The sequence below is a fragment of the Lissotriton vulgaris genome, chromosome 2_1, assembly GCF_964263255.1.
Source record: "Lissotriton vulgaris chromosome 2_1, aLisVul1.2, whole genome shotgun sequence".
Classification (NCBI taxonomy): Eukaryota; Metazoa; Chordata; class Amphibia; order Caudata; family Salamandridae; genus Lissotriton; species Lissotriton vulgaris.
The window spans coordinates 2,018,485,156-2,018,511,845 of record NC_141687.1 but is presented as its reverse complement, the minus strand read 5'-3'; the positions used below and the strand labels follow the sequence as shown (position 1 = coordinate 2,018,511,845).

Sequence of the window (26,690 nt, the reverse complement as noted above, 5' to 3'; positions counted from 1 at the left end):
CGGCCCACTTAAAGCCCTGCCTTTACAAAAAAAACACACGATCCCAACAGCAGCCAGTTTCTCAGCCATGAGTTTACTGCCATAAGGCCGATGGGGGTGCCTGTATTAGACGCTTGAATGATCCGTGATCACTGGCCATATAGTAACAGGGAAGACCGATGCCGTGTGGCTAAAATCACAGCATGTTGAATTATCCTCAGTGGATGATCAGGCAAGCGCACTGGGCAGAAACCATGCTGGATTGATGACAAATGCTAACAAAATTGCCAGAGGACATGGATATGAACAAGTCCCCTTCCTTTCAACCACAGTCCATTTTATCGCCCAGCATTGCTGATTAGAGGTTACAATTACAGACAATATGTTGGGACAGATGTGTGGTGTTTTAATGCCGGTTTTGAGCCCCGTGGTGGCAAACATGAACTTTGCTGTCCAGTATTTACAGGTACATCATAAGGGGTTTTGGGGCCCCTGTTTGGAGCAGCTGTGAATTTATGATCCAATTTCAGCTGTTTAAGGCCAGGTCACTGACGGTGCACAGACGCACTCGTCCACATTCTAAATGTGTTTACATCTAATATTCAGAGAAAGTGAAGTGTGTTTTTTAATATTTTAACACAGCAGCATCTCACTAACATTACTGCAAATAATCTCTGTGACATACTCCTATTTCTCATATACATTGTCCTCTGTTGATCTAAAAGAAAGTTTTTTACGGCTGTTGTATGAAACATTAACACAACATTTCTCTGCAATGTGCCTGAAATAGACTCTCATACATCACCCTCATTAAAAATAAACTGTTGGCCTCCACATGTGTCTTCTGTATGCTTCCTGGACCACCTGCAGTTTGTTTGTCAGGCCTGTGGTATTTATGTGCTGCAGTGCTCCCTTTGTGGTTTAATAACGCCCCCAGTGCCCTGGGTAAGCGCTAAATAGTTCCTAAGTGGTGATTAAACTGCGCCTTCAGTGAGATGGGTCTTTTAGATGCGACTGCGTGACCTCCATATACTCGAGTCGCCCAACTGATGTACATCGATGGCAGCCTCTACATTTGGTACTGTCCGCCCTAAAGTGGGAGTCCCTGCATGCGCATTGGTGTCCGTTCTGACATGCCGCGCCGTGCTTCCACTATGCCTTTTACACATCCCCAAACAAGTATCACACAGATCAGGGTCTAAACAACACCTTTGTAGCCATGTCCTCTGGAACCTGGTAGAAAAATGTAAGCACTCCACAACATTACCAGGCTGTTGAGCAATCTACAACTAATGCAGTCAAGCCACCAAGAAAGCACTGTAGGCGACCCGAGGGTCTGGGCAGCCCTGTATAAATTTTAATATGTCTGTACAAGGCAATATAATGCAAATAGCTGCTTCGCCAACTCAGCCTTTTAGCCTTCTGAAGGTTGATAGAGTGATCTCGAGATGAGCAATAGTAAAGTCTGTCCCTTGCAGCTCTGCAGAACGGTGGCACAAGTCCTGTATATAAAGCAGGGTAATATTTGCAGCAGGATTACTTAGGATATACTGTGCAGAAATAGGTTTTGAAGTACCTTATATTTAGGTGCAGCTAGCCTAGAAAAAGTGTGTAGGGTGAGCAGTATGTTAGTGTGCTGGGTGAGCAGTGTGTGAGTATGCAGGGTGAGCAGTAAGTTAGTGTGCTGGGTGAGCAGGGTGAGCAGCGTGTGGATGTCCAGGGCCAGCAGTGTGTGAGTGTGTAGGGTGAGCAGTGTGTAGGGTGATCAGTGTGTGAGTGTGTAGGGTGAGCAGTGTGTAGGGTGAGCAGTGTGTGAGTGTGCATGGTGAACAGTGCGACTGTGCAGGGTGAGCAGTGTGTGAGTGTGCAGGGTGAGCAGTGTGTGGTTGTGTAGGGTGAGCAGTGAGTGAGTGTGCAGGGTGAGCAGTGTGTGGGTGTGTAGGGTGAGCAGTGTGTGGGTGTGCAGGGTGAGCAGTGTGTGAATTTGCAGGGTGAGCACAAATTACATGCTTTGGTGCCAGTGAAGTCCAGTGCTTTTACTGGGATGTTGTTCTAGGCACCTAGAAGACCTGGCACATGTTGCTTGAGGCACACTGGTGTGGTGGTGTTAAAGACAGGGGCACTGCTTTCAGAGTCTTTGGCTCATAAGGGGGACCCCAATCACCTGCCAGCTCTTTCACAGGAGCGCAACATTTCCATCCTCCCCATCTGACCAAAGCTTCCATTCCAGACGACAGACCCCTGTGTGTCTCACAGAGGATCAGACAACACCATACAGACACACACCACACACACACACCACACACACACACACACACACACCACACACACACAACACCACACACACACACAACACCACACACACAACACCACAACACCACACACAAACACAACACCACACCACACACACACACACACACACACACACACACATAACACCACACATATAACACTACATATATAAGACCACACACATAACACCACACACACACCACACACACACCACATACACAACACCACACAACACCACACACACACACCACCACACACACAGACACACACTCACCACCACACACTCACCACCACACACTCACCACCACACACTCACCACCACACTTTCACAGGGCTCACACACACACCACCAGCCGTCGGTGCACACTTTCAACAGGTACACACACCACCAGCCATCAGTGCACGCTTTCACCAGGCACACACACCACCAGTTGTCAGTGCACGCTTCCACCAGGCACACACACCTCCAGCCGGCACTGCACGCTTCCACCAGGCAAACACACCATCAGCCATCAGTGCAAAATTTCTACAGGCACACACAACACCAGCCACCAGTACACACATCAATTGTTAACGCATCCACAATTAACTATTGTATCCATCGCAGTATAGCACACTTTACTTTTAAACATATTCATCTAAAGCGCAGCATGCCACCATTGCCACAGTTCCAATCCACCCACATAATTCCACTACACACCACATGCATACACTCCATAACAAATGGCGAAAAGACATTGCCATTTACAATGCCATTAGCTCAAACTCAAATAAATCCGAGACCTATTGCATTTCCAATGCTTGTTTCTTTTATATTATCCCTTTTTTTGACCTATTGTCAATTTACCAAGATCTCATAGTGGGCTTAAAGCCTGCCCATTGCTTACCATTGGTTGTCTTTATGGTTACTGTCCTTTCTGTGCTTCTTAGTGGATGGATTTACCTTCTCCATCTTGTGTTTATCCCTGCCCTAGAGCGTAGCCTCTTTACTTATTACCCTTTCACTGCTCAGCTTCAGAAGCCCACTTTTTTATTTCTACTTCAGCACTCCATAAGAGTGCATGTGCTATCCAGCTGTATCCCTCGAGAGCTCCTCTCTCTTCCTCCCTCCCACTTCATGTTGTGCTCTCTCATATGTCTTAGGGCCCGATGTAGGTAAACGCGATTTTCCGAATTCAAAATACCGAGGCGGGCCGAATCGGTATTCTGAAATCGGAAAACGAGATGTAGGAAAAAAATACCGAATGAATACCGATTCGGTCGGCATCGGTAATGAGATTCGGTACATTCCGATTCTGCTCGGTCCGAATCGGAAAGTACCGAATCGGCCAACAACGAATCGGAAATCACCGAATCGGCTACCACCGAATCGGATATTCCCGATTCGGCGAATACCGATTCGGTAAAAGCCGATTCGGTAAAATCCGATTCGGCAATCATAGATTCGTAGCCATGAAAACCGACCCATGGCGAAAAAGCCCATAGGAATGCATTGAATGAACCGATTCGGCTTTTACCGATTCGGATAATACCGAATCGGATTTTACCGATTCGGATATTACCGAATCGGTAAAAGCCGATTCGGCAATAGGCGATTCAGCCAATGAGGTGGGTCCCCCTCCCCCACCCAAACAGGGAGTGGCAACCCTGGCAGGTGCAGCTAATTAAGAAGTTTCTAGAAAGCCTGCCTGAGCCCAACACACACAGTTAGCAGCAGTGGGAGAAGGAGGTTGCAAACTGAACAGGAGAAAATGGCAGATCAGGCAGGAAGCCAGAAGTCCTCCCAAAAGAGGAAGCCCAAGTTCACCACCACCGAACTTCAGGTGCTGGTTGAGGAGGTGGTGAGGGTGCACCGCCAGCTGTTTGGCAAGCTGTCCCTCAACGTGCCAGACAGCACCAAGAGGAGAATGTGGGCCGACATCGCCCAGAAGGTCAATGCTGCTGGTGTCACCCCCAGGTCCATTGAGGAACTGAAGAAAAGGTTTTACGACCTCCGCAGCCTCACGAAGAGGAAGCTGGCTGACATTCAAAGGCAGGCTGGACACACCGGAGGAGGCAACAACCCGGCGCCACCCCTCACCGAGCTGGAGGAAATTGTCTCCAGCACCATCGAGAGGGAGAGCATCGTAGGAATCGGGACCCTGGACAGCTCTGCGAGAGCCACAGCTACAGGTAAGAAGCATGCGCATCATGACACACCCTACCAGACACCTCCCCATTAGACACAATGCATAGGCAAACACCAGCACTGTACTGTCACCAACATACAAGAGACAAGCATCATGGTACATGTAGTCAGCAGAAGTTAGCCAAATATGTCAGTGCAGAATCACAAGACAGGAAACAGTGTGACACGGTGTAAGGAGATGCAAGGACATGTGGAATGCCATAATTGTACTGACTGTAATACATCGGCACTCAGTTTACAAATGCTTCTTTGTACCTAGGGGCACCATCAGGCGGCACAACTGTGACAGCAGAGGGAGCAGCAACGTCCAACACTGCAGTCGCAGGGCCCAGCACCAGCCAGGCTGGCCAGGAGGAGGAGGAGGATGAGGAAGGAGACACCCCAGGGCTAGGAATGGAGGGAGTCCTGGTCATTGACTTCCAAGCAGTGCACTCCCCAGTACTGGCCAGCACACCCCCCTTGCAATTCTCACCAGACAACTCCCCTACAAGGCAGACCATTCCGCCTACACCAGCTCCTGCCACAATCGTGGCCTTGCCACCTGTCCAACCAGTCCTGGGAGCAGGGGCTCAGGGACCGGCCAGCACCACACCCCCACCAGTGGCACCCCAGCCCACTCAGCAGGCCGGAAGCAGCAGTGCCCGACGCCGTGCCACCACCACCACCACTGCTGCACCAGCACGGGAGGGCAGTGTGTTCCTGGGCCTGGAGGGACAGATGGTTAAAATCCAGCGCCAACAGGCCAGATCCACCATGGCCTGCCAACGCCAGCTCCTGCAGCACAACATGCAGATGGGGGAGTTGGCGAAGGGTTTCCAGGCTGTTGTGGACAGCAACAAGGAGGTGGCAGCAGGGTTAGGCAGGCTGACCACTGCCATCACCCACTCATCTGCCAGACAGGAGGAGCATGAGGTTGCGCGCAGGAGGGATGCCCGGGTGCTCAACCGGGCCATGGCCCGCCTTGCAGCAGCGACCGCACAACTGTGCCATCGCAGCTCCAATCAAGAATCTGTGCTCAGTCAGCATACGGCTGAGCTGACTAGGGGGATGGCCAGGATCACCACGGCCATGGAGGCCATGATAATATCAAACACCGCCTCCAATCCTGCCCTGGACCTGGGTGATGCTGGAGACAGCAGCAGCCGCAGCAGCCCGGCCAGCGCTGCATCAGAGCCACGGAGGAGCACCAGGCGATCCGCTGATGCTGCTGGGCATTCGGAGGGGGCCGAGGGACACCCCAGTGGGTCTGGCAAGCGGGCCAAAAAATAGCCTGGCAAGGGGGGATGAGCAAACCAGAACCCTGGACTTTATTTGAGTTTACAATCTCCATTTTTTGATGCACATCAGTGCTGTAACTGTGGTGCATCACTATTAAAAAAAAAAATTTCCAAGCAACATTTAGCTGTCTTTGCATCTGTACTCAGTCAGAAATAGTTCTCAGTGATCTCCTCACGTCTGTATCTGCCATCACTTGGCGTACACACCCCAGCTGGCTGTGTCAGTGGCACAGCTTCGTCGTCGTCATAGTCCTCGTAGTCAGACAACTCCACCTCAGTGCCCTTCTTGACCGCAAGGTTGTGTAACATTGCACATACAGCTATGATCTTGCAGCAGGTGATGGGGGTATACTGCCTTGCACCTCCACTCTTGTGCAGGCATCTGAATCTACTTTTCCAGATGCCAAAGGTCCGTTCAACAACATTCCTGGTGCGTATGTGGGCCCGGTTATACCTCCTTTGGCTGGGTGTGGAGGGGTTGAGGTAGGGGGTGAGTATGAATGAGCGGAGGGCATATGCACTGTCGCCTGGAAGAGAAAGGGGTCACATTAGACACATGCATACATGTATTACACCTACCTACTATGTGTTATGGGGGTCTGATGATGTGGCTCACCTAGGAGGTATCCTTCTCCAAAATCACCAGCCATCAGCCGTGCATATATGCCGCTCTGTTGGAATATATAGGAGTCATGGGTACTTCCTGGAAATTTTGCTACCAGGTCTGTGATGGTGCACTTGGCATTGCAGATCACCTGCACGTTGATGGTGTGTGTAGATTTCCGATTGCGGTATATGTATTCGGTGTCCGCTGGTGGGCAAATCGGAATATGCGTGCCATCTATGCAACCGATGATTTGGGGAAATTGTGCCATCTGGTAGAAGTCAGCTTTGGTTTGTAGCAGTTCTGCGTGGGTTGCAGGGAATGAGATGTATTGGTCCATCCTGTCTATCATGGCGTCAAGGAATGTGTGGAAGAACCTTGACAGGCTGCTCTGGCTCACCCCTCCTGCTGCTGCTACTCCACTTTGATAGCTGCCAGACGCTACCAGGTGTAGGCTGCATAGCACCTGGACGTGCGCAGGGATGGCGTGTGCCCTTGGGGTGTGGTGGTCCAAGTATGGCTTAAGGTCCCTGATGAGCTCAAGTATGGTGTCAGAGTCCAGCCTGTATCTCTGTAGGATCTCAGCCTCAGTGAGCATGAACAGGGTTATCCTCTGTCTGTAGACCTGTTCATTTCTTAGCCATTCCCTCTGTCCTTCCTGCTGTAGCCGTAGCCGCCTCGCAATGACATAGAAAGCTGCCATCCTGCAAGTTGCAATGCATTTTGGGACTGTTTATATGGGTTGGAGTTGGTTACCACCTGATTGCAATCCATGGTAAATACCGAGTGAATTCTACCGATTTTGAGCCGATTTCGGTGTTTCTGTGCCTCCCTACATCTCCCCAACTGTCGGAATCGGGGAATTTCCCGATCGGAGATTCATACGAATCGGCATGTTTTCCGATTCGGCTCATGTCCGATTCGGTATTTTTTCCGATTCGGTACATGGACCGAATCGGTGATTTTCCGAATCGGTGTCACTAACGAATCGGTTCTTGGACCGAATCGGTGATTTTCCGATTCGGTGTCACTAACGATTCGGTACTTGGACCGATTCGGTGATTTTCCGATTCGGTGTCACTAACGAATCGGTTCTTGGACCGAATCGGAGATTTTCCGAATCGGTGTCACTAACGAATCGGTACATGGACCGATTCGGTCTTTGTAACCGATTCGGTGTTTTTCCGATTCCTTACATATCCGAATTTCGGTATGTACGTATCGGATTCTTTCCCATTCGGTACTCATTCCGAATCGGTTTTCTATCCGATTCGTTCTGTTTTTGGTTCCCTACATCTCGATGGCTGTTTACCGATCGGTAAGGGCCAAAAATCGGTATTTTCGGCCGATACCGATCGGTAAAGCCCTACCTACATCGGGCCCTAATTTCCTTTCCTTGCACTGTTCTGTCATCTGTGTACTTCTCTCCATCCTGTGTTTCTCTCTTGCCTGTGTACTTTCGTGGTGTTCTCTCCCTCTTGTGCTTCTCTCCAGTTTCCACCTGCGTGTGCTGCTTTTCCCCTTTCTCCTTCCAATTGCTACCCGCAATATTCACCGTCCTTTTTAACTTTTTTTTTTTTTAGTTAGGGCTTCCACACAAAAATCTATAGTTATTTTTATTTATCGATCCTAATGGCCTCCACCATCTTGGACTGGTAATTTAAAAAATAAATAAATAAAATGGCACCACATCATTCTGCTGGCGCGCACATGCCTTCAAACTTCTCAGGAAAACAAATGTGGACCCCAAAAATCGTAACTCTCTCAACCCAGTTTTAAGAACATTTTTGAAAGTTGTGTGAACAAATAGCTTGTGACATTCGTAGAGGATCATGCTATCCTAAATTCCTCTGAATCTGGATTTAGAGCAGTCCACAGTATCGAGAAGTAGTCACAGATTCCATCCGTCTTTCTTTGGACGAGGGTGCTCCTGCCATGCTTGTGCTCCTGGATATTTCGGCAGCTGTTAATACAGTTTCTCATGCAATACTGATTAGAAGACTGCATGAGATCGGTGTCAAAGGCACCGACTTACAATGGTTAGCGAAATTTCCCATGGGTCCGTTGAAATCACATCCTGTTAACCTCACCAAAGGAGTACCACATGGCTCATCGTTGAGCCTGACGTTGTTTAATATCTATGCTGCTCCTTTGTCTAAGATTGTTAAAACAGCTGGGTTTGATGTAATATCTTAAGCCTTCGAAACCCAGCTAATCCTTTTTCTTGGACAGGACATCGATGGTACTATGTACCCTTTTCAAGATTGTATGATCTTGCAGCCTGGATTTTCAAGAACTGTCTTCAGCTAAATAGCGAGAAGGCAGAGGCTCTGCTGTTTGGCAAAGCACAGCATCTCTGGTCTCCTGACTGGTGACTTCTGAATTTGGGTCTGCCTTGTGCCCTAGTCAATCGGCATAAAATATAGGTATTAAAATTGACCAGGAATTGTCTATGAAAAGTCAAGTAGCTGCCACAAGAGGGACATTTTTGACACCAAGGAAAACATTCCCTTTGCTCCCATCCTTGGCTAGGAAAATGGTGTTCTATATAATTAGATATTTAGACTACAGCATTTCTGATCACATCCTGACTAAACTACAGGTGGTGCAACATACGGCAGCCTGGTTAGTTAGTAACCTTCCAGCATGCTCCCCATCTGCCTCTATGCTCCGGTTTCTCCACTGCCTTCTGGTCGGAAAGCGCCTTAACTTTAATATATGTTGACTTGCCCACAAAGCTTTATTGGGCAGGTCCTCTCTGTATCTCCTAGACATACTACGCTATTATTGTCATAATTGCAGTCTGAAATCCAGCAATAAGGCGCTGTTGTCCATCCACCGCATCTGTGCTGCAAGATATGGGGGCAGAGCATTTTCCTATACTTCCTCGGTGGCGTGGAATCTGCTTCCGGGCTACATCTGCTGCTCTGTGGACTTAGCTTAATTCAAAAGATTGTTAAAAACCTGACTGTTTTAACAAGTAAATACAGATTATGTGGAGCTCAATCGCCGAGATGCACTTTTGGGTTTAATTCGTTGCGTTTTACGAAATGGCTGTAACGTAGCATGCACGTCTTAGTGAAATGATGCAACTGCCATTGCTCCTATTTTTTTATTTTGATGATGCTGCACAGGATCCCAAGTTTGTATAGCACTTTATTCTCAAAGGCAATGGGTTTTGTATCGACAGGGACTGCTTGCGCTCTACAGTTACTGACAATTTGTTAGGTTAACAACATAAACACTGGTGCCACAGGAAAGGGGAAACCCTCTGAACCCTTTGCACGGTGTCGAAAACAACACCTGGACTAAATATAACACAATTTCCTATGTACACAACTTATCAATTTAGGTACAATGATATCTTAAGCAAACATCCAGTATGTTTTAGTCCTAGAAAATAATATTCCACTTCTTCTGTTTGAGCAAATGTTGTTGTTTTATTGCCCAAAAGACCTTACGCCAGCCGACACGTGTTTCGTCAGAGTACAGATTGCTCTGACTCTTCAGGGCTGGAAATAAAACAAAAATGTACAGAGTGTTGTGATTCCTGTCACTGTACATAGTGACTTAACAAATAATTGGCAACATTTTATATTTACATTGAGATTTAGCGAACAGTAGAGGTTTTAGTGTCTACAACGAATATTCAGTGTCCCAATAGGACAAAAAACCCTCTTGTTTCTCGTCATATGATCTGATGTTACAGGAATGACCTGATTGTACTGTGAACTTATGTGAGTGACATGCACATGCTCTGAAAAGTGAAACAAACGTGACTGCGAAAACCACGCCCAATGTACAATAACGCTTCAGTATTGTTCAAGGTTTCATTAAAAAACATTCATTGAAAAGCAGAAAGGATGCGCTTCAGAAAACACTATGAACAAATTTTACGGTCGCATACACTGATACTGTTTGTAGGAAAAATTCATCAACAATGTGCTCAGTGCGGGTGCCCATAAAAGTTAAAGTTATTGAAGATACGCATGAAGAATAGTCACATCTATTGAAAGTACATGACACCCTTACCGGGTTGGAAGTATCACCGGTCAAGTGGTAAGTGCTGTAACGAACTTACCACCATCATTGTAAAAAAGGTATGTGTTGGCATGAAGACAGGCAAGAATATGCGCATTTTTCACGTATCACCTTTGAGGTGGAGGGACTTTCTCTTTACGGCTTCTCACGGAAAATTCATTAAATTGTACACTTATTTGAGTATGGGCACCCGCACTGAGCACATTGTTGATGAATTTTTCCTACAAACAGTATGCGACCGTAAAATTTGTTCATAGTGTTTTCTGAAGCGCGTCCTTTCTGCTTTTCAATGAATGTTTTTTAATGAAACCTTGAACAATACTGAAGCGTTATTGTACATTGGGCGTGGTTTTCGCAGTCACGTTTGTTTCACTTTTCAGAGCATGTGCATGTCACTCACATAAGTGCACAGTACAATCAGGTCATTCCTGTAACATGAGATCATATGACGAATAACAAGAGGGTTTTTTGTCCTATTGGGACACTGAATATTCGTTGTAGACACTAAAACCTCTACTGTTCGCTAAATCTCAATGTAAATATAAAATGTTGCCAATTATTTGTTAAGTCACTATGTACAGTGACAGGAATCACAACACTCTGTACATATTTGTTTTATTTCCAGCCCTGAAGAGTCAGAGCAATCTGTACTCTGACGAAACACGTGTCGGCTGGCGTAAGGTCTTTTTCGGCAATAAAACAACAACATTTTCTCAAACAGAAGAAGCGGAATATTATTTTCTAGGACTAAAACATACTGGATGTTTGCTTAAGATATCATTGTACCTAAATTGATAAGTTGTGTGCATAGGAAATTGTGTTATATTTGTATAGCACTTGCCACTCATCATTGTACTCGGGCAGCCATTCAGTCTTCCATTGGTTCACTCTTGGATTCAGTCACTCACCCATCCACAATAAAACACACACAAACTCAACAAGCATTAGCATAGCCAATAGGTCTCGCCTTTGGGACCTTATACGTATTTAGTTATCCAGCACATTATCCTTTGTTCAACAACATCAACTGTTGCATGGCTAAACACTTATAAGGACCTAAAGGCGAGACCCATTGGCTATGCCAATGCTTGTTTAAACATGTTTTTTTCCGGATGTTAGTGGTTGTTATGGGTTACATTTGTAGTATGAATGTGATGTCTAAATCTGATTGACAGTATGAATTTATATGAGGTGTGAGCAGCATGTTCTTCATAGTGAATCCTTATGTGTATAATTAGGTATAAGTATTGTTGTTTCCTTTATTTACCTTTATGTAGGGAGTTGTGATCCCAAGGGACACTACTGAAATCTGTTCTATTCATAGCCTTTTTTGTATATCTATGATTGAATAGTATTGTGAATAAATTGAAATGGCTTTTTAATATTAAAGATGTTGGGCCATATGAATCAACATCTCCATTTGCGATTCTCAAATAGCGATTTACTGGGAATCGCTATTTGAGAATCGCAAAATGGTATGTATGTAGGATTTGTAATACATTTTGCGAATCCTACATATTCCTTAGTTGAGAAACTCAAATTGCGATTCGCAATTAAGGAATACCTCCCCATTCATAACTATGGGCCTAGAGGCCCATAGGAAGGAATGGGAAGACATTCTCAATTTGCGATTAGCAATTAGCGAATCGCAAAAAGAGAATGCAATTTCAAGGGTGAAGGGGTGTCAAAAGGACACCATGTTGCACCCCTGAAATAAGCATGGGTGAACATGTGGTGCACATACATGCCCTAAGGGCATGTATGTGCTTCACATAGCACATTGAAAAATGCAAAAAAAATGCAAAAAAGAGCATTTTTCAAAGAAATCGCAAATTACCACCAACTTGAAGTTGGTGGTAATTTGTGATTCCTTAAGGCCAAATTGCACTTTTTTGGTGTTTCTTACATTGCATTTAAGGAATCGCAAAATTAGCGATTCCTAAAATGCAGTCGCAAAATAAGGTATCAGAAATTTTGCGATTCCTTATTTTACACGCAGATTTGCCTCATACATACCATTTGGCAAAATTGCGATTGCAAATGCAATTCTGCTTGATACATATGGCCCGTTGTCATATGGCCCGTTGTCATTTATTTTCTTCTTTGAATCACAAGGCTCTATTAGCCTGTTAGCGCCATAGATTTTTAGAGAGATATTCCTGATCTATACGTCCTAGTAGACAGGCTATTGTGTTTGGATTATGATCTCCCCAGGTTTGCCCCAGGAGCTCCTTGGCGTTATGGTTCTGGCCTTCCCCCAGTATGCCTGATCAGTCTTGTTGCAGCCCCAGAGCGCCCAAACTCCTTTCCAGTCACCAGGGTGGGTCCCAAGATCCTCGCCTTCACTGGGCCACTTGCTAGAGCAAGAAGATCACGTGTCCATGTTTGCCTGTGGTCAGGCCTCTTCTTAGTCTCTAAAGCTTTAGACCTAATGCTGTCAGCTGCCATCTTGACAGAGGGATGCTAAGCCCTGCTGCCTCATTACAGCATTTTTTGATTTCAACCACCTCCTGGAAGGTTCATTATGATACTTTATAAACTGCAAATCTATGTGATTCATAACGAATGCTACAAGTACGAAAAAACAGGTTTATTATCATATAAAGTCCCTTATCAAACAGAAATTGAATATGTGGGCAGAGAATGAGAGTGGGGACCATTGAAGTGGCAGCATTGTCCATGCATTGCCCAGTCATGCATGAAGAGAAACTTTCTTTTCATTTTCCAGATGATTTGTGTAGGCTGAAATCGCTGATTCTTATTTAGCAGTCTCTAGTTAAAATAGGACTCCAGGGTGCCCCGGCGACGGATGTCACAGGTCCAGCAATGGAAGCCTCCTCCCAGTGAATTGGCATGACGTATATTCACTTTGATGGTGGATATACCTGTGCAAAATATAAAGGAGAAAGTGTAAGTTTTGTGGGCATTTACTGTACAGATCTTAAAAAAGCTGTCTTTTTCTATCACATGTAGCATATGTAAGGGTGTGCTGTAATGAAGTGAAATCTAGGCACAATCACACGTGATTACTCAAAATGCCTCTTTTGCCTTCTTTTCCACTCATCTTTTGTGCCATTCTGCCCTCTGTGCCACTCGTTTTTCACTCGTTTGTTGTGCCCTTCTGCACTCTGTGGCATTCGTTTTTCCCTCGTTTTTGTGCCTCTTTTGCCTTCTGTTCCACTCGTTTTTTGTGCCCTTCTGCCCTCTGTGCACTAGTTTTTCCCTCGTTTTTTGTGCCCTTCTGCCTTCTGTTCCACGCATTCTAGTGCCCTCCTGCCCTCTGTTTCACTCGTTTTTGTGCACTTCTGCCCTCTGTGCCACTTGTTTTTCCTCGTTTATTTCCTATTTTGCCTTCTGATCCATTAGTTTTTTGTGCCCTTCTGCCTTCTGTTCCACTCGTTTTTTGTGCCCTTCTGCCCTTTGTGCCACTCGCTTTTCCCTCTTTTTTGTGCCCTTCTGCCCTCTGTGTTACTCGTTTTTCCCTTGTTTTTGTCCCCCTTTTGCCTTCTGTTCCACTTGTTTTTTGTGCCCTTCTGCTCTCTGTTCCACTCGTTTTTTGTGCCCTACTGTCCTCTGTGCTACTCTTTTCCCTCGTTTTTTGTGCCCTTCTGCCTTCTGTTCCACTAATGTTTTTATGCCCTTCTGCCCTCTGTTCCACTCGTTTTCTTTTATTTACCTTTATGTAGGGAGTTGTGATCCCAAGGGACACTACTGAAATCGGTTCTATTCATAGCCTTTTTTGTATATCTATGATTGAAGAGTATTGTGAATAAATTGAAATGGCTTTTTAATATTAAAGATGTTGGGCCATATGAATCAACATCTCCATTTGCGATTCTCAAATAGCGATTTACTGGGAATCGCTATTTGAGAATCGCAAAATGGTATGTATGTAGGATTTGTAATACATTTTGCGAATCCTACATATTCCTTAGTTGAGAAACTCAAATTGCGATTCGCAATTAAGGAATACCTCCCCATTCATAACTATGGGCCTAGAGGCCCATAGGAATGAATGGGAAGACATTCTCAATTTGCGATTAGCAATTAGCGAATCGCAAAAAGAGAATGCAATTTCAAGGGTGCAGGGGTGCCACTCTTTTTCCCCCATTTCTGTGTCCTTCTGCCTTCTGTTCCACTCGTTTTTGTGCCCTTCTGCCCTCTGTTCCACTCGTTTTCTTGTGCCCTTCTTCCCTCTGTGCCACTCGTTTTTTCCTAGTTTCTGTGCCCCTTTTTCCTTTTGTTACCTTTGTTGTTCCTCACCGCCCTTGCCGCTGCGTCCCCTGCGGCCCCACCACCCTGACTGCCCACTGCCCATTCGCTGCCCCACCTCCCACCTCCAAGCTGCTCCTCCCTCCCACCTCCCCATATATGTCAGCCGCTGGGCGGGTGCGCCTAAGGCAAGCCCGTCTGTGCCCGTCCGCGCCTGGACCACGCCCAGCGCCAGAACCCCTGCACCCGCCACAACAACCGCCGCCACTACGACGCCAGCACTCTGCATGCTCTCAACTCCGGACGGAGCCACACCTGCTTCATGGCTGCCCCAAAATGCACACACGGCCCCTTCACCTACCGGAACTGCAGCTACACCATCCTCAGTGCTGACGAATAACCCGCCAAGAAAGACCCCAACAACTACTACTGAACACCTGCTCCGCACGCAAGCATGTCGTCGAGCTCTGGGACTTGCTCAACACAACATCCCCGGACGTCGCCTTCCTGACAGAGACCTGGTTTAATGACTCCTCCACACCCTACATCGCCATAGCCATCCCAGACGGCTACAAGATCACCCGCAGAGACCGCACCAACGGAGTCAGAGGAGGAATCGCCATCGTCCACAAGAACAGCATCAGGGTCTCGACTAGCACCGACGACGCGCTCAGCACCACCGAACACATGCATTTCCAGATCCACACAGGCCCTAACTCCACCCTCAGAGGCACCCTCGTCTACTGACCCCCTCGGACCTCCCCCCCAGGTCAGCAACTCCATTGCCGACATGATCAGCACGCACGCCCTGACGTCCACCGACTACATCCTTCTCGGATACCTGAACTTTCACCTTGAGATTAACAACGACAACAACTCCACAACCATGATCGATAACCTCGCCAACCTTGAACTGAAGCAACTCGTCACAACGCCCACCCACTCCGCTGGCCACACGCTGGACCCCGTCTTCTCCTCAAGCCTTCACGTCTCTGTCAGCCACACCACCGAACTCCTCTGGACCGACCACCGCTGCATCCCCTTTGCCTTCCAGAAACCTACCACCCACCACCGCACCCAACAGATCCCCCGGTGCTGCTGGAGCAAAATCACCGAAGACCAACTACACGCAAATCTCGCTCTCAACCCACCCACCAAACCCTCCAACACCGACGACGCTGCCCACAGCCTCAGACCCTGGATCGAGGACTGCGCCAACATCCTCGCCCGCTGAAGAAACCCACCCACAGACACACCAGCAAGAGGGCTAGCTGGTTCACCCCAGAACTCCTAGCCTCCAAGCAAGCCTCCCGGAAACTAGAGAAGAAATGGCACAGTGAACAAACTTCCGACAGCCACGCAGCACACAAGGATGCCATCCGCAACCACCACCACCTCATCAGAGTGGCCAAGAGAACCTCCTTCAAAGACCACCTCGACAACAATGCACACAATAGCAAGGAGCTCTTCAACATCGTGAAGGAACTCTCCAAACCCAGCTCCAACACCAATGACATCCCGCCGTGGCAACCCCTATGCGACTCCCACGCCACCTTCTTCCACCGCAAGATAGCAGACATCCACGACAGCTTTAACATCCAGACAGCTCCAACAGACAGCAACACAACAGACCCTCCGCAAACCATCGGCCACGACCCCCTTCTAGCCTGGGCCAGCGTGAGCATCGATGACACCATCAAGACCATGCGCACAATCCACTCCGGCGCTCTGTCAGACCCATTCCCGCACCACGTCTTCAACAGAGCAAGCAGCTCCATCGCACCCCACCTGCGCAACGTCATCAATCTCTCCCTCGAGACCATGACCTTCCCAGAGATCTGCAAACATGCCGAGATCAACGCCCTACTCCAAAAACCTAAGGCAGACCCAAGACACCTCAAGAACTTCCGGCCCATCTCTTTGCTCGCCTTCCCGGCCAAGGTCATCGAGAAAACCTTCAACAGACAGCTAACCCGATACCTAGAAGAAAACAGAATCCTGGACCCTTCCCAGTCAGGGTTCCTCCGCTACCACAGCACCAAGACTGCTCTCATCGCCGCCACCGACAACATCAGGACCCTGCTGGACAACGGCGAGACCGCAGCACTCATCCTCCTAAACCTCTCTGCCGCCTTCGTTACCATCTGCCACCGCACACTATGTGCACGCCTCCATGCCGAAGGGATCCGAGACAAGGCTATGGATTGGACCACCTCCTTCCTCTCCAGCAGAACCCAGAGCGTCCGCCTCCCCCAATTCATTCCAAAGCCTCCGATATCATCTGCGGCGTACCCCAGGGATCCTCCTTCAGCCCGACGCTGTTCAACATTTACATGGCCACGCTCGCACATGTAGCCTGACAGCACAACCTCAACATAATCTCCTACGCCGACAACACTCAGCTGATCCTCTCCCTCACCAAGGACCCCATCACCGCCAAAGCCAACCTCCATGAAGGAATGAAGGCCGTCACCGACTGGATGAAAACCAGCCGTCTGAAGCTGAACTCGGACAAGACAGAGGTCCTCATCCTCGGCTCCAACCCTTTAGCCTGGGACGACTCCTGGTGGCCGACGGCACTGGGGGCAGCCCAGACACCCACCGACCACGCACACAACCTGGGAATCATCCTCAAACCAACGCTCTCAATGACCAAGCAAGTCAACGCCGTCTCCTCCTCCTGCTTCAACACCCTCTGCATGCTCCGCAAGATCTACAGATGGATCCCAACAGATACAGGAAAGACAGTAACCCAGGTCCTCGTCAGCAGCAGACTCGACTATGGAAACACCCCCTATGCGGGAGCCCCGACCAAGCTCATCAAATGACTACAACGCATCCAAAAAGCCTCGGCTCGACTGATCCCCGACGTACCATGCCACGGCCACATCACCCCTCTCCTGAGAAACCTGCACTGGCTCCCCATTAACAAGAGGATAGCCTTAAAGCTCCTCACCCACACACACAAGGCACTCCACAAGACCGGCCCAGCCTACCTCAACAGATGGCTCTCCTTATACATTCCCAACTGCCAGCTACGCTCTGCCGACCTCTCACTCGCCACCGTCCGGCGCATCCGAAGAAGAACAAACAGCGGGAGATCCTTCTCCCACCTCGCCGCTAAGACATGGAACACCCTCCCACTGACCATACGACAGACCCAAGACCTGCTGACCTTCATGAGGATACTCAAGAACTGACTGTCCGATCAGTAGCGCCTTGAGACCCTCACGGGTATGTAGTGCGCTTTACTGATGATCGATTGGATGCAATCCATCCTCAAGTGCCATATTTCATCACAAAATGCGCACTTGCATCAATTACTGAAGAAACATTTTGCAGTTTAAAACATAGCATGAAAAAGTAAACACAAGCAACATTTTCTGAGCTAGCCATTCGTGTTATTCCTGCATGCTAGGGGTAAAATTTTGCAGCAAACTGTGCATAAATAGGCAATGTGGCATAATTTCGGGAACTCAAAATTCCCAAAATTATGCTAATTGTGCCAGAATAAATTAAATTTCATCTAGGTCTAGTAGCAAGCACTTTGCATGATTCTAGTAGGTATCATGGAATATTTGTGAAATGTACAAATCGCATTATTTAACAGAATACCTTCTAGACAAGCAACATTCTGGAATGCCGAATGTTGGTGATTAGTACAGATGCACAAGTGAGTAAAATAGGCTGTTTTTCTTCAACACTGGAAGCCCCCTTTAAAGAGTGACTGTTGCAGGTCACTGTTTCTCTGGTAATTTTGGAAATACCCTCACACTAGACAGTGGGTATTCTCATACTACTGACTCCTTCCTACCTTGAAAACAGTCAGGGATTTACTCCTGGCACAGTGGAAAAAGTGAGGCAGTACTCCCAAAATTGGTGGGAAAGTAGGTAAAATGTTTAATTTTGCCTGTGAAGTAAAGAAAGGAAAACAGAAATGCAGCAATGCACAAAAGCAAAGGAGATGCTCCTCTGCCTTAGCGGAGGAGCCGCCTGTGCCAAAAGATGTAAAAGGACGGTCGTTCTTTTACCTAGAGCGGTACACAGTCAAAGATTCCCTCACAGAAAAATACTATAGAGATGGAAAGTTGCAGCTGTACTATACTACTATCAGATGTCCTCAGAGAAGATGGAGGAGCGAAATTGTACTACAGGGAAGACAGGTATGCTCTTGTAAAAGTATAATGTAAATGGTGGAGAAAACTGGAGCTACACTAAACAGCCTCTTAACCGCATCGCTGCGGTGGCTTTTCCCGCTGTGTGCTGCGTTTTTGAAAATACTGCGTTACATGACGAGCTCAGCTCGTCATCAGCACACGGGAGGTAAGCCTCATGACGAGCTGAGCTCGTCATCAGCGGGGAAGGGGTTAAAAAAGACTAATGCCTAAAGAGGGCAGAAGGAGGAGTACAATTCAGAGGATGGCAACACTTTGTGAGTGTCATGGTTCTTCTGGAGTGCACACTGTTACCAATTTGGGTTACTGGTTGACTGGGGTATCAGCCCTGGTCAAGTAGCAATCACAAACCTACTTATAAAACAAGTACCCCCTGATTCCACATAATGTTCCTAGGACAGGGCAAATACAGATTATTGAAAATTTCCTAGGCAACAGGTTACCTAACACTGATCAGGTTAGAAAAAGTACTAAAGATAATGTGGAGCCTCAATATACTAATCACAAACCAATGTCTTACTACAGGAATATATATATGTATTTTTATTCAGATGACATTGTACATAAAAGACTATATATCACAAATCGTTAAAAAGGAACACACATGTGAATCCTACTTAAGCTAAAATGTAGTCCTTCAGTCAAAAACAATTAAAATATATGCAATAACATAGAAAAAACAGAGTACAGGTTTATGTTTGTTGATCGCTGTTTCTGTAATAAAAAACACAAATTATCATAGTTCTACAGTCCATTGAGTTTCGTCATTAGTCTCAATGATGAAACTCAATGGACTGCAGAACTATGATAAAATTGTGTTTTTTATTACAGAAACAGCGATCAACAAACATAAACCTGTACTGTGTTTTTTCTATGTTATTGCATATATTTTAATTGTTTTTGACTGAAGGACTACATTTTAGCTTAAGTAGGATTCACATGTGTGTTCCTTTTTAACGATTTGTGATATATGGTCTTTTATGTACAATGTCATCTGAATAAAAATACATATATATATATTCCTGTAGTAAGACATTGGCTTGTGATTAGTATATTGAGGCTTCACATTATCTTTAGTCCTTTTTCTAACCTGATCAGTGTTAGGTAACGTGTTGCCTAGGAAATTTTCAATAATCTGCAATCACAAACCTAGTTAGGGTTAGGGGCAGCCAAACCCTAAATTAACTTGTGCACATCCCCTGGTAGCTTGGCACAGAAAAGTCAGTCTTAACTTAGAAACAATGAGTAAAGTATTTGTGTAACACTTTATACAGTAAAACAGTGAAAACATCACACGAAGAGAATCCCACACCAGGTTAGAAAAATAGAACTGAGTTTAATAAATAAAACAAGACCAAAACAACAAAACTACAATAAGTAGAACTGGAATTATTGAAGTTCAAGGTTTATAGTGTAAAACTGCACCAAAAGCAGAAAGCGCTGTATGGATATCTGGTCATGCTGGACTGGAACAAAGTCGGATGTTTGGCCGGGGCGTGATAAAGCGCAGGCCGTCTATGGGACCCAGTTGCCCGCTGGATAGAGTACCTTGAATCCTGGTTGTGGAGCGTTGTGTGGATCCACATCCCTCAGCTGAGGCGATGTAGTGGTTAGATGCGGCAAGGCTGTGGTAAAAGGCTTTGTGGATCAACATTGAGGATTTCGTTGACGGGGCTTGCAAAGTGAAGTCCTGTGTGGGGATGTGATGCGCAGCTGAGGAGGTGCATCAATTCCGATGAGCAGTGAAGCTACAATGCGGATTCTCAACGCAATCACCAAGGCTGCAGTTGATGAGAGATGTGAGGGCCTCCACTAGGGAATGCGGGACACAGTGGTGGTTCTGAAGGCGATGAGTGAGACCCAAGATAAGGGTTGCAGTGGCGATGCAAGTCTATTGGATCCAATCCACGCAGCAGCAGCGATGTGCCGCTTCTGCTCATGGAAGTGCCGCTCAGCCAAAGATATGCGTATGTTCTGCTTGAGGCTGCGTTGCTCAGAGGAGATTCATCGATTTTGCTCTTCAGCACCTTTGGCCCACTTCCAAGAGTCCAAGCGTTGGGTGCGACCACTCGTCAGGGTACACTCACAGATCGCAGAGTTCAGGTACAGGGGTTGAAAGCCCCTTATGTCCTTGAGGATTCAGATCAGGAGGCCAGCAAACTAACCCTTAGAGTCACTCTGGTTTGTGGGGTCAAAAGATACAGGTTCAGTCCTTCTGTCTGAGGCAAGAGAGCAGCAGATCAGGACACCAAAGTAGGAGTCCAGCAGAGTGGCAGTCCGTCTGGAGCACAGCAGTCCTTCCTGGCAGGGTAGGCACAGGTCCAGAAGTGTATTGCAGTGATGGAGTCTGAGGCCCAGTACTGCCTTTGAAGTGATGCCTTTGAAGTGGGGGAGACTTCAGAGACATGTCTTTGAAGTGAACACATGTCCTCCCTTCCTGTCCGGGCTTCAGACTCAATACAGGGGGAAATGCAGCTCATTGTGTATATGATGTCCACTAGTTCTAGTGTGCACCTTGCACCAGTCTAATTGACCCTATTGATGGTGGTTGTAAAGTCAACCTTATAGAAAGCTATCCTAGTGGTAGCATGGACCAGCAGTCATCAGGCTAAGACTTCAGAGAGCGTATTAAGCAAGTTGTTTAACCAATTATAATCCCTTGAGTACCAAATGAAAGGACACCATTCAAGGTATATATCAAATATATATAAGTATTTTTCTAAACACAACCCCTCTGCACTCTGAGGTTAGAGGTAAAAATACAATACAAGTCAGTGAGTTAATATACGATAAGTTGCACAGTATTCGTTATGCCCTAGGGGCCTCACAAAACATATACTAAACTAGTGGTATAAAAACTACGAGAGAATTAGAAAGCAGGCCTGGGGCCATTTGAATCACTGGGGCTACTCTATACAACCAAAGGTTAGGAAGTAGGAAATGCATGCAGTATCTAAACACAGGCGCGGGTTACCATTGACTTTCTATGGGAAACGTAGAAGTTACAAATATGAAATTTAAGGACACTTCCGGATAGACTACGATGGAACCCTTTTAAACTAGGACACTTCGAGAGTCAAGACCCACGGGAGCACTGGGTGCATAGGTGTCTTTTCATGTTGGGTTTCGTCGTCGTTTTTAATGGAGAGCTGTAAAGAAGTGCTGCAGGCGACCACAGGAAAATGTCTGGGTGGATCCAAGGGTGGATCAAAGATCTGTAGAACCTGAAAGCAAAAGGGACAGAGTCTGGGTCACTTTCCAGTGACCTGGATGGAACCGGGAAAGAAGCAGGCGCTGTTTGGTGATTTCAGGTCAAGTTTGTCTCTTCAGCCACGAGGACCAGGAGGCTTCGGCGATGACCAGGAGCTGGATTGGAGCTCTCCCGCGAAGGATCTAGTTGACTGCGGTGTCGGTATCCGGACTGGACCCAACAAGCCTTGGCAAACACAACCCACGCAGGATGTCGAGAATGGCTTCGGTGCAGACCAGTAAGGTCTGAGGAACTTCTTCTTTGTAGTAAGGAAGTTGGAGCAAGCCTGTAGCAACCAGGAAAGCAAGTTAGATGTAAAAGAAAGTCTTCAGGGAGCTCACTAGCCAATGGACTAGGAACCGGGAAGACGCGTCAAGCTGAAATGCAAGAGCGGGCCTGAGCTTCGGTGCAAATGGTGCTCGGGTCTGGGCCTTCTCGTACCCCAATGCACAACTGCGAGATACCTCGGGAGTCAATGCAGTTAGCAAAATGCAGGATGTCCAGGAGTTCCGGTCCCACATCTCTTGTGTCCACCAGGGGTCTCAGCTTTGCTGGGATTGAAGGTCGGGGTCAGAGATGTCTAGAAGTCCATGTCCTGTGTAGCAGATTCTTCGGGATCCAGCGGGAGCCTCAAAAATATAGACCGGCAAAGTTGCTGCTGGTGCCTGTTTGAACAGGATGGTCACTCTTTGACCACAAGGGAGATGTCTTCCATCTTCCAGTTGAAATGGAATGTCGAAGGTCCAGGATTTATGTTTCAGAGTTTCGTCCAGGGTAATCTAAAGTCCTAGGGACACAGCTCCTATACTTATACTGAGTTTAGGGGCTGGGCTACCCTTAAAGTCCCTCCTATGGGTGGACCTGGGAAGGGGGTGGGAACACCCCTTTCCCTTTGTCCAGTTTCGCACCAGAGCTGGGGCAGAGTGCCTCAGCAACCGGTTTGAACTGGGAAATGCATGGAGCACCTTGTGTGCCCCAGGCAGTGTCTGGAAAGCATTCACTAAATGCAGCCTTCCCTGCCCAAAATACACAAAAGCCTGTCTGGCGGTGTGCTGGCACGTCCCTGGACAGGAAACCTATTGTCCAGGCCTCCCCTGCCGGAGTTTCGTCCAGCAACAGGAGGTCAGACTCGTGTCTGTGGCAGCAGCATCCATTTTGTGATGCTGAGGCTCTGTTTAACTTTAACCAGGTAAACCAGTAACTACATGTCTTCTCCCTCTAGAAGGGTGAAATGCTACCCCTGCAGCCAGGACTGGCGGGGTGGGGGGGGGGGGGACAGTATTCCAAAGTGTTTGACACCTTACACAACATGTTTTGATAAATCCAAACCAAAGTTAGCATTAACCACGAGGATTATAATGCACTTAAGAGTATATGGTATGGCTATATCATAGAACAGCTATAAGGAGATGGTTCTTAAAGCTGCATAGGAGTGACTTATAGGTGTATATGTGTCTATATGTATATATGAATATAGGTATACTATATCTAAGTAAGGGGTGATTACACCACCTTACCCAGGCTGTGCAAACAGACCTGTAGTGTCAGTTTGGAAGGCAAACCAGGGGTGGCACCATACATGCTGCAGCCCCTGGTAGGCCTAAGGTGCACCTATGCCCTGGGTACCTATGGTACACTATACAGGGGCTCACAAGGGTGACCCAGTAACCAATCTGGTATGTACCTAAAGTGCATGGTATCTATTTAGAGAGAGAACATCTGGGCTGTGGGTCTGATTGGCAGGCCCACAGCCACACTAAAGTCGAAAAACCAGAGATTCACAGCAAAAAGTGGGGGTAACCATAGGAAGCAGACCCTACTCTCCTACAAGGACACAGCCTATTCAGGTGTAAGTGAGGCTGTGCCCAGCTCCTCCCTCCCCTCCCTCCAGAGATGGCCCATTTTGATACATCTAAGCTCCCATTGTGCGTGGCTGTAAGGGAGAATACACAAAACCCAACTGCCAACTATACCAGTCATGTGATTAGAGAAAGGTACCAAATGGCTAAGGAAAGAAAAATTCCAACTTTCTAGAAGTGGCATTTTCAGAATTGCAATTTAAAATCCGACTTCATCATAAATTAGGATTTTACACTATAGGTCCACAGACACTAAACTTGAACCAGTTATATCTTTCCAAAGTTCCCTATGGGAGATATTGGTTTTGCAGTAGTGAAAAACTAATTTTGGGGGTTTTCACTAATAGTGCATGTAAAACTTAAAAGTACAAATCCTACTTTTAAATACAGTACACCCAGTACCCTGGGACTGTCCTGGGCCTACCCTAGGAGTGACATATAAATTGTAAAGGAAGGTTTGGGCATGGCAAAAGGTTTATTTTGCTTGGTCAAAATGGAAGTTTAAGACTGCACATACAGGCTCTACAATGGCAGCCCTGAGACATGGTTAGAAGGCTAATTAAGTGGGTGGCACAATCAGTGCTGCAGGCCCACTAGTAGCCTTTATTTTACAAGCCCTGGGCACATGTAGTGCACTTTACTAGGGACTTATAAGTAAATACAATTGGCCAATTTGAATAAGAGCCAATAATACTATGTTTAGAGGTGAAAGCACATATAATTTAGTACTGTTTAGCAGTGGTAAAATTCCCAGAGTCCTAATGCCAGTAAAAACAAATAAATATGAGGAAGACACAATGTTTGGGGCATCCCTGCAAAAAGGCCAATTTCCAACACATACCTAATAGCTCATCCAGTAAAATTTGTACTGCAATCTGGTAGTCGCAATATTTCATTAATAACTATTCACAGGAATAGCAGTATTAGACCAAAAAGAAAATAAAGCTGGCCTTCTTGCACTCTGTATACATAGGACTTGGATGCTTAATTATGTAGTCACTGTATCTATCTTGTGTAAATGTGAAACCATGCTTGCATCATAAGCAACAAAGGCATGAGTGTGCACTGACAAAGTTGACATCTTGAGGAAATACATACAGCAGAACCTTGTATCTAGGTCCATGATTTTCACAGCCTCAGATAAGTGGTGGAAAGCTGAATCATCAATATGCAGCCCGGAGAAGACCTTGTAGGAGAGTGCTAGGGAGGTGAGAAAGCTTGTTGCACTGTACTTCAAACAGTAGTCCTCAGAGAAGAACACAGGGATGCTTGAATGCTGAAATTCCAACAGAGGTCCTCATATAAGAGTGCAACAGAAATGGAAAACATGTTGCACTCTACTACCAACAGTGGTCCTCATAGAAGAGCCCAATGGAGATAGAGATGGGGTGTAATTGAAATGGAAAGCTGCAGTTGCACTATATTATCTCAGAGGGCCTCACAGAAGATTGCAATGAAGATGAGTAGTAGAGTGCAACATGTTGCACTCTACTACCAACAGTGGTCCTCACATAAGAGTACAATGGAGACGGAGTGTAAATTAAATGGAAAGCTGCAGTTGTACTATATTATCTCAGAGGGCCTCACAGAAGAGTGCAATGAAGATGAAAAGTTGGGTTTGCACTATATTACCAATAGAGGTCCTCACAGAAGAGTGCAAGGAGATGGAAAGCATGTTTCATTATTCCACCAACACTAGTCCTCTCAGACGAGTACTTTACACCACGGCTCATGTTTTCCTCAAAGAATTGCAATAAACAGAATAATAACTTTCTGGAAGATCACATTTGCCATGCATGTACTTCCACTGTTAAACCTGTACTTACTTTTTAGGAATTAGGATGTGCACTCAAATACGTAATGCCAGCTGCACAACTATTCGAGGATCTCTCTACTATTCTGGAATTTTTTCACACAATGAACACATGTTACTGCAAAACTAGTGTATCGGAAAGAAGCACAAAGCTGCTGCAGTTCCTCAAGTCGTTACTAACGGTCCCTCTTAAGTCAGTTACAATTGCTTGGAATGTCACTAGAAATTTGCATATACACTCTTACTACCTTAATGCCTTGTGCTCGTTTATCTACAGGATATATACATAAACCAGAGTTGGTTGATATTGATGAGTCACATTGCAACTTACATTAAATGTTACGCATCTTATGGAAATAGTTGATGACGACCTACTACACAAAAGTATTAGCAGTATTAGCAGTTGCTGGTAAGTACAAGCGTCGAAAAAGACCTATTGTTGCGCAACTACTTTTTAAGTGCCTGTATACATGTGCAAGAGCAACATGTAGTCACAAAAAAGTAAAGGCATCCAAATGCTGAAGTTAGCTTATCCACTAATCTATACTTTGTGCTGTGGTGGGAGGGAGCATTATTTGTGAAGCATTCCTTTTCCGGTGGCCTCCGGGGGGGCGGTACTAGCGGTATAGCACACTAGCTCCCGCAGACTATTTAAAACCTGGCATCTTAGTCGCGTACCAGACGCCCGCTGATGCATGACACTCGCGCTACCTGCGATTAATATTTCTAGTGAATTTGGATTCTGTTTTTTAAAATGTTCAAATCAATTGTCGGTCATTTCACTTTCTGGCCATTGTGTTTTTAAAGACTCCTACCTTAGCAGGTTTTGACCTCATTACCTCTTAAGCTGGTCCACAGCGGGTTCGCCCGATTGCTGTGGAGAGTAGAGAGGATAGCCGGATTTCCATTTCCAGACTATTTAAAGTCTAGCATTTTAGTCGCGCAGCAGACATGTGCTGATGCATGACACTTGCGCTAGCTGAGATTAATCTTTCTAGTG

The 26,690-nt window shown here is 46.5% G+C and overlaps 1 protein-coding gene across 1 annotated transcript in view; it reads right to left on the bottom strand.

The window, feature by feature from the left end:
* Positions 1-12,957: 12,957 nt before the first annotated feature.
* LOC147733659 (glycine amidinotransferase, mitochondrial-like) overlaps positions 12,958-26,690 on the bottom strand; it is a 102,533-nt gene continuing 88,800 nt past the window's right edge. Inside the window, exon 8 of the mRNA XM_086959003.1 lies at positions 12,958-13,266. Coding sequence (XP_086815129.1) covers positions 13,154-13,266 — 113 coding nt within the window. The 3' untranslated portion in view covers positions 12,958-13,153. The remainder of the gene's footprint in view (positions 13,267-26,690) is intronic.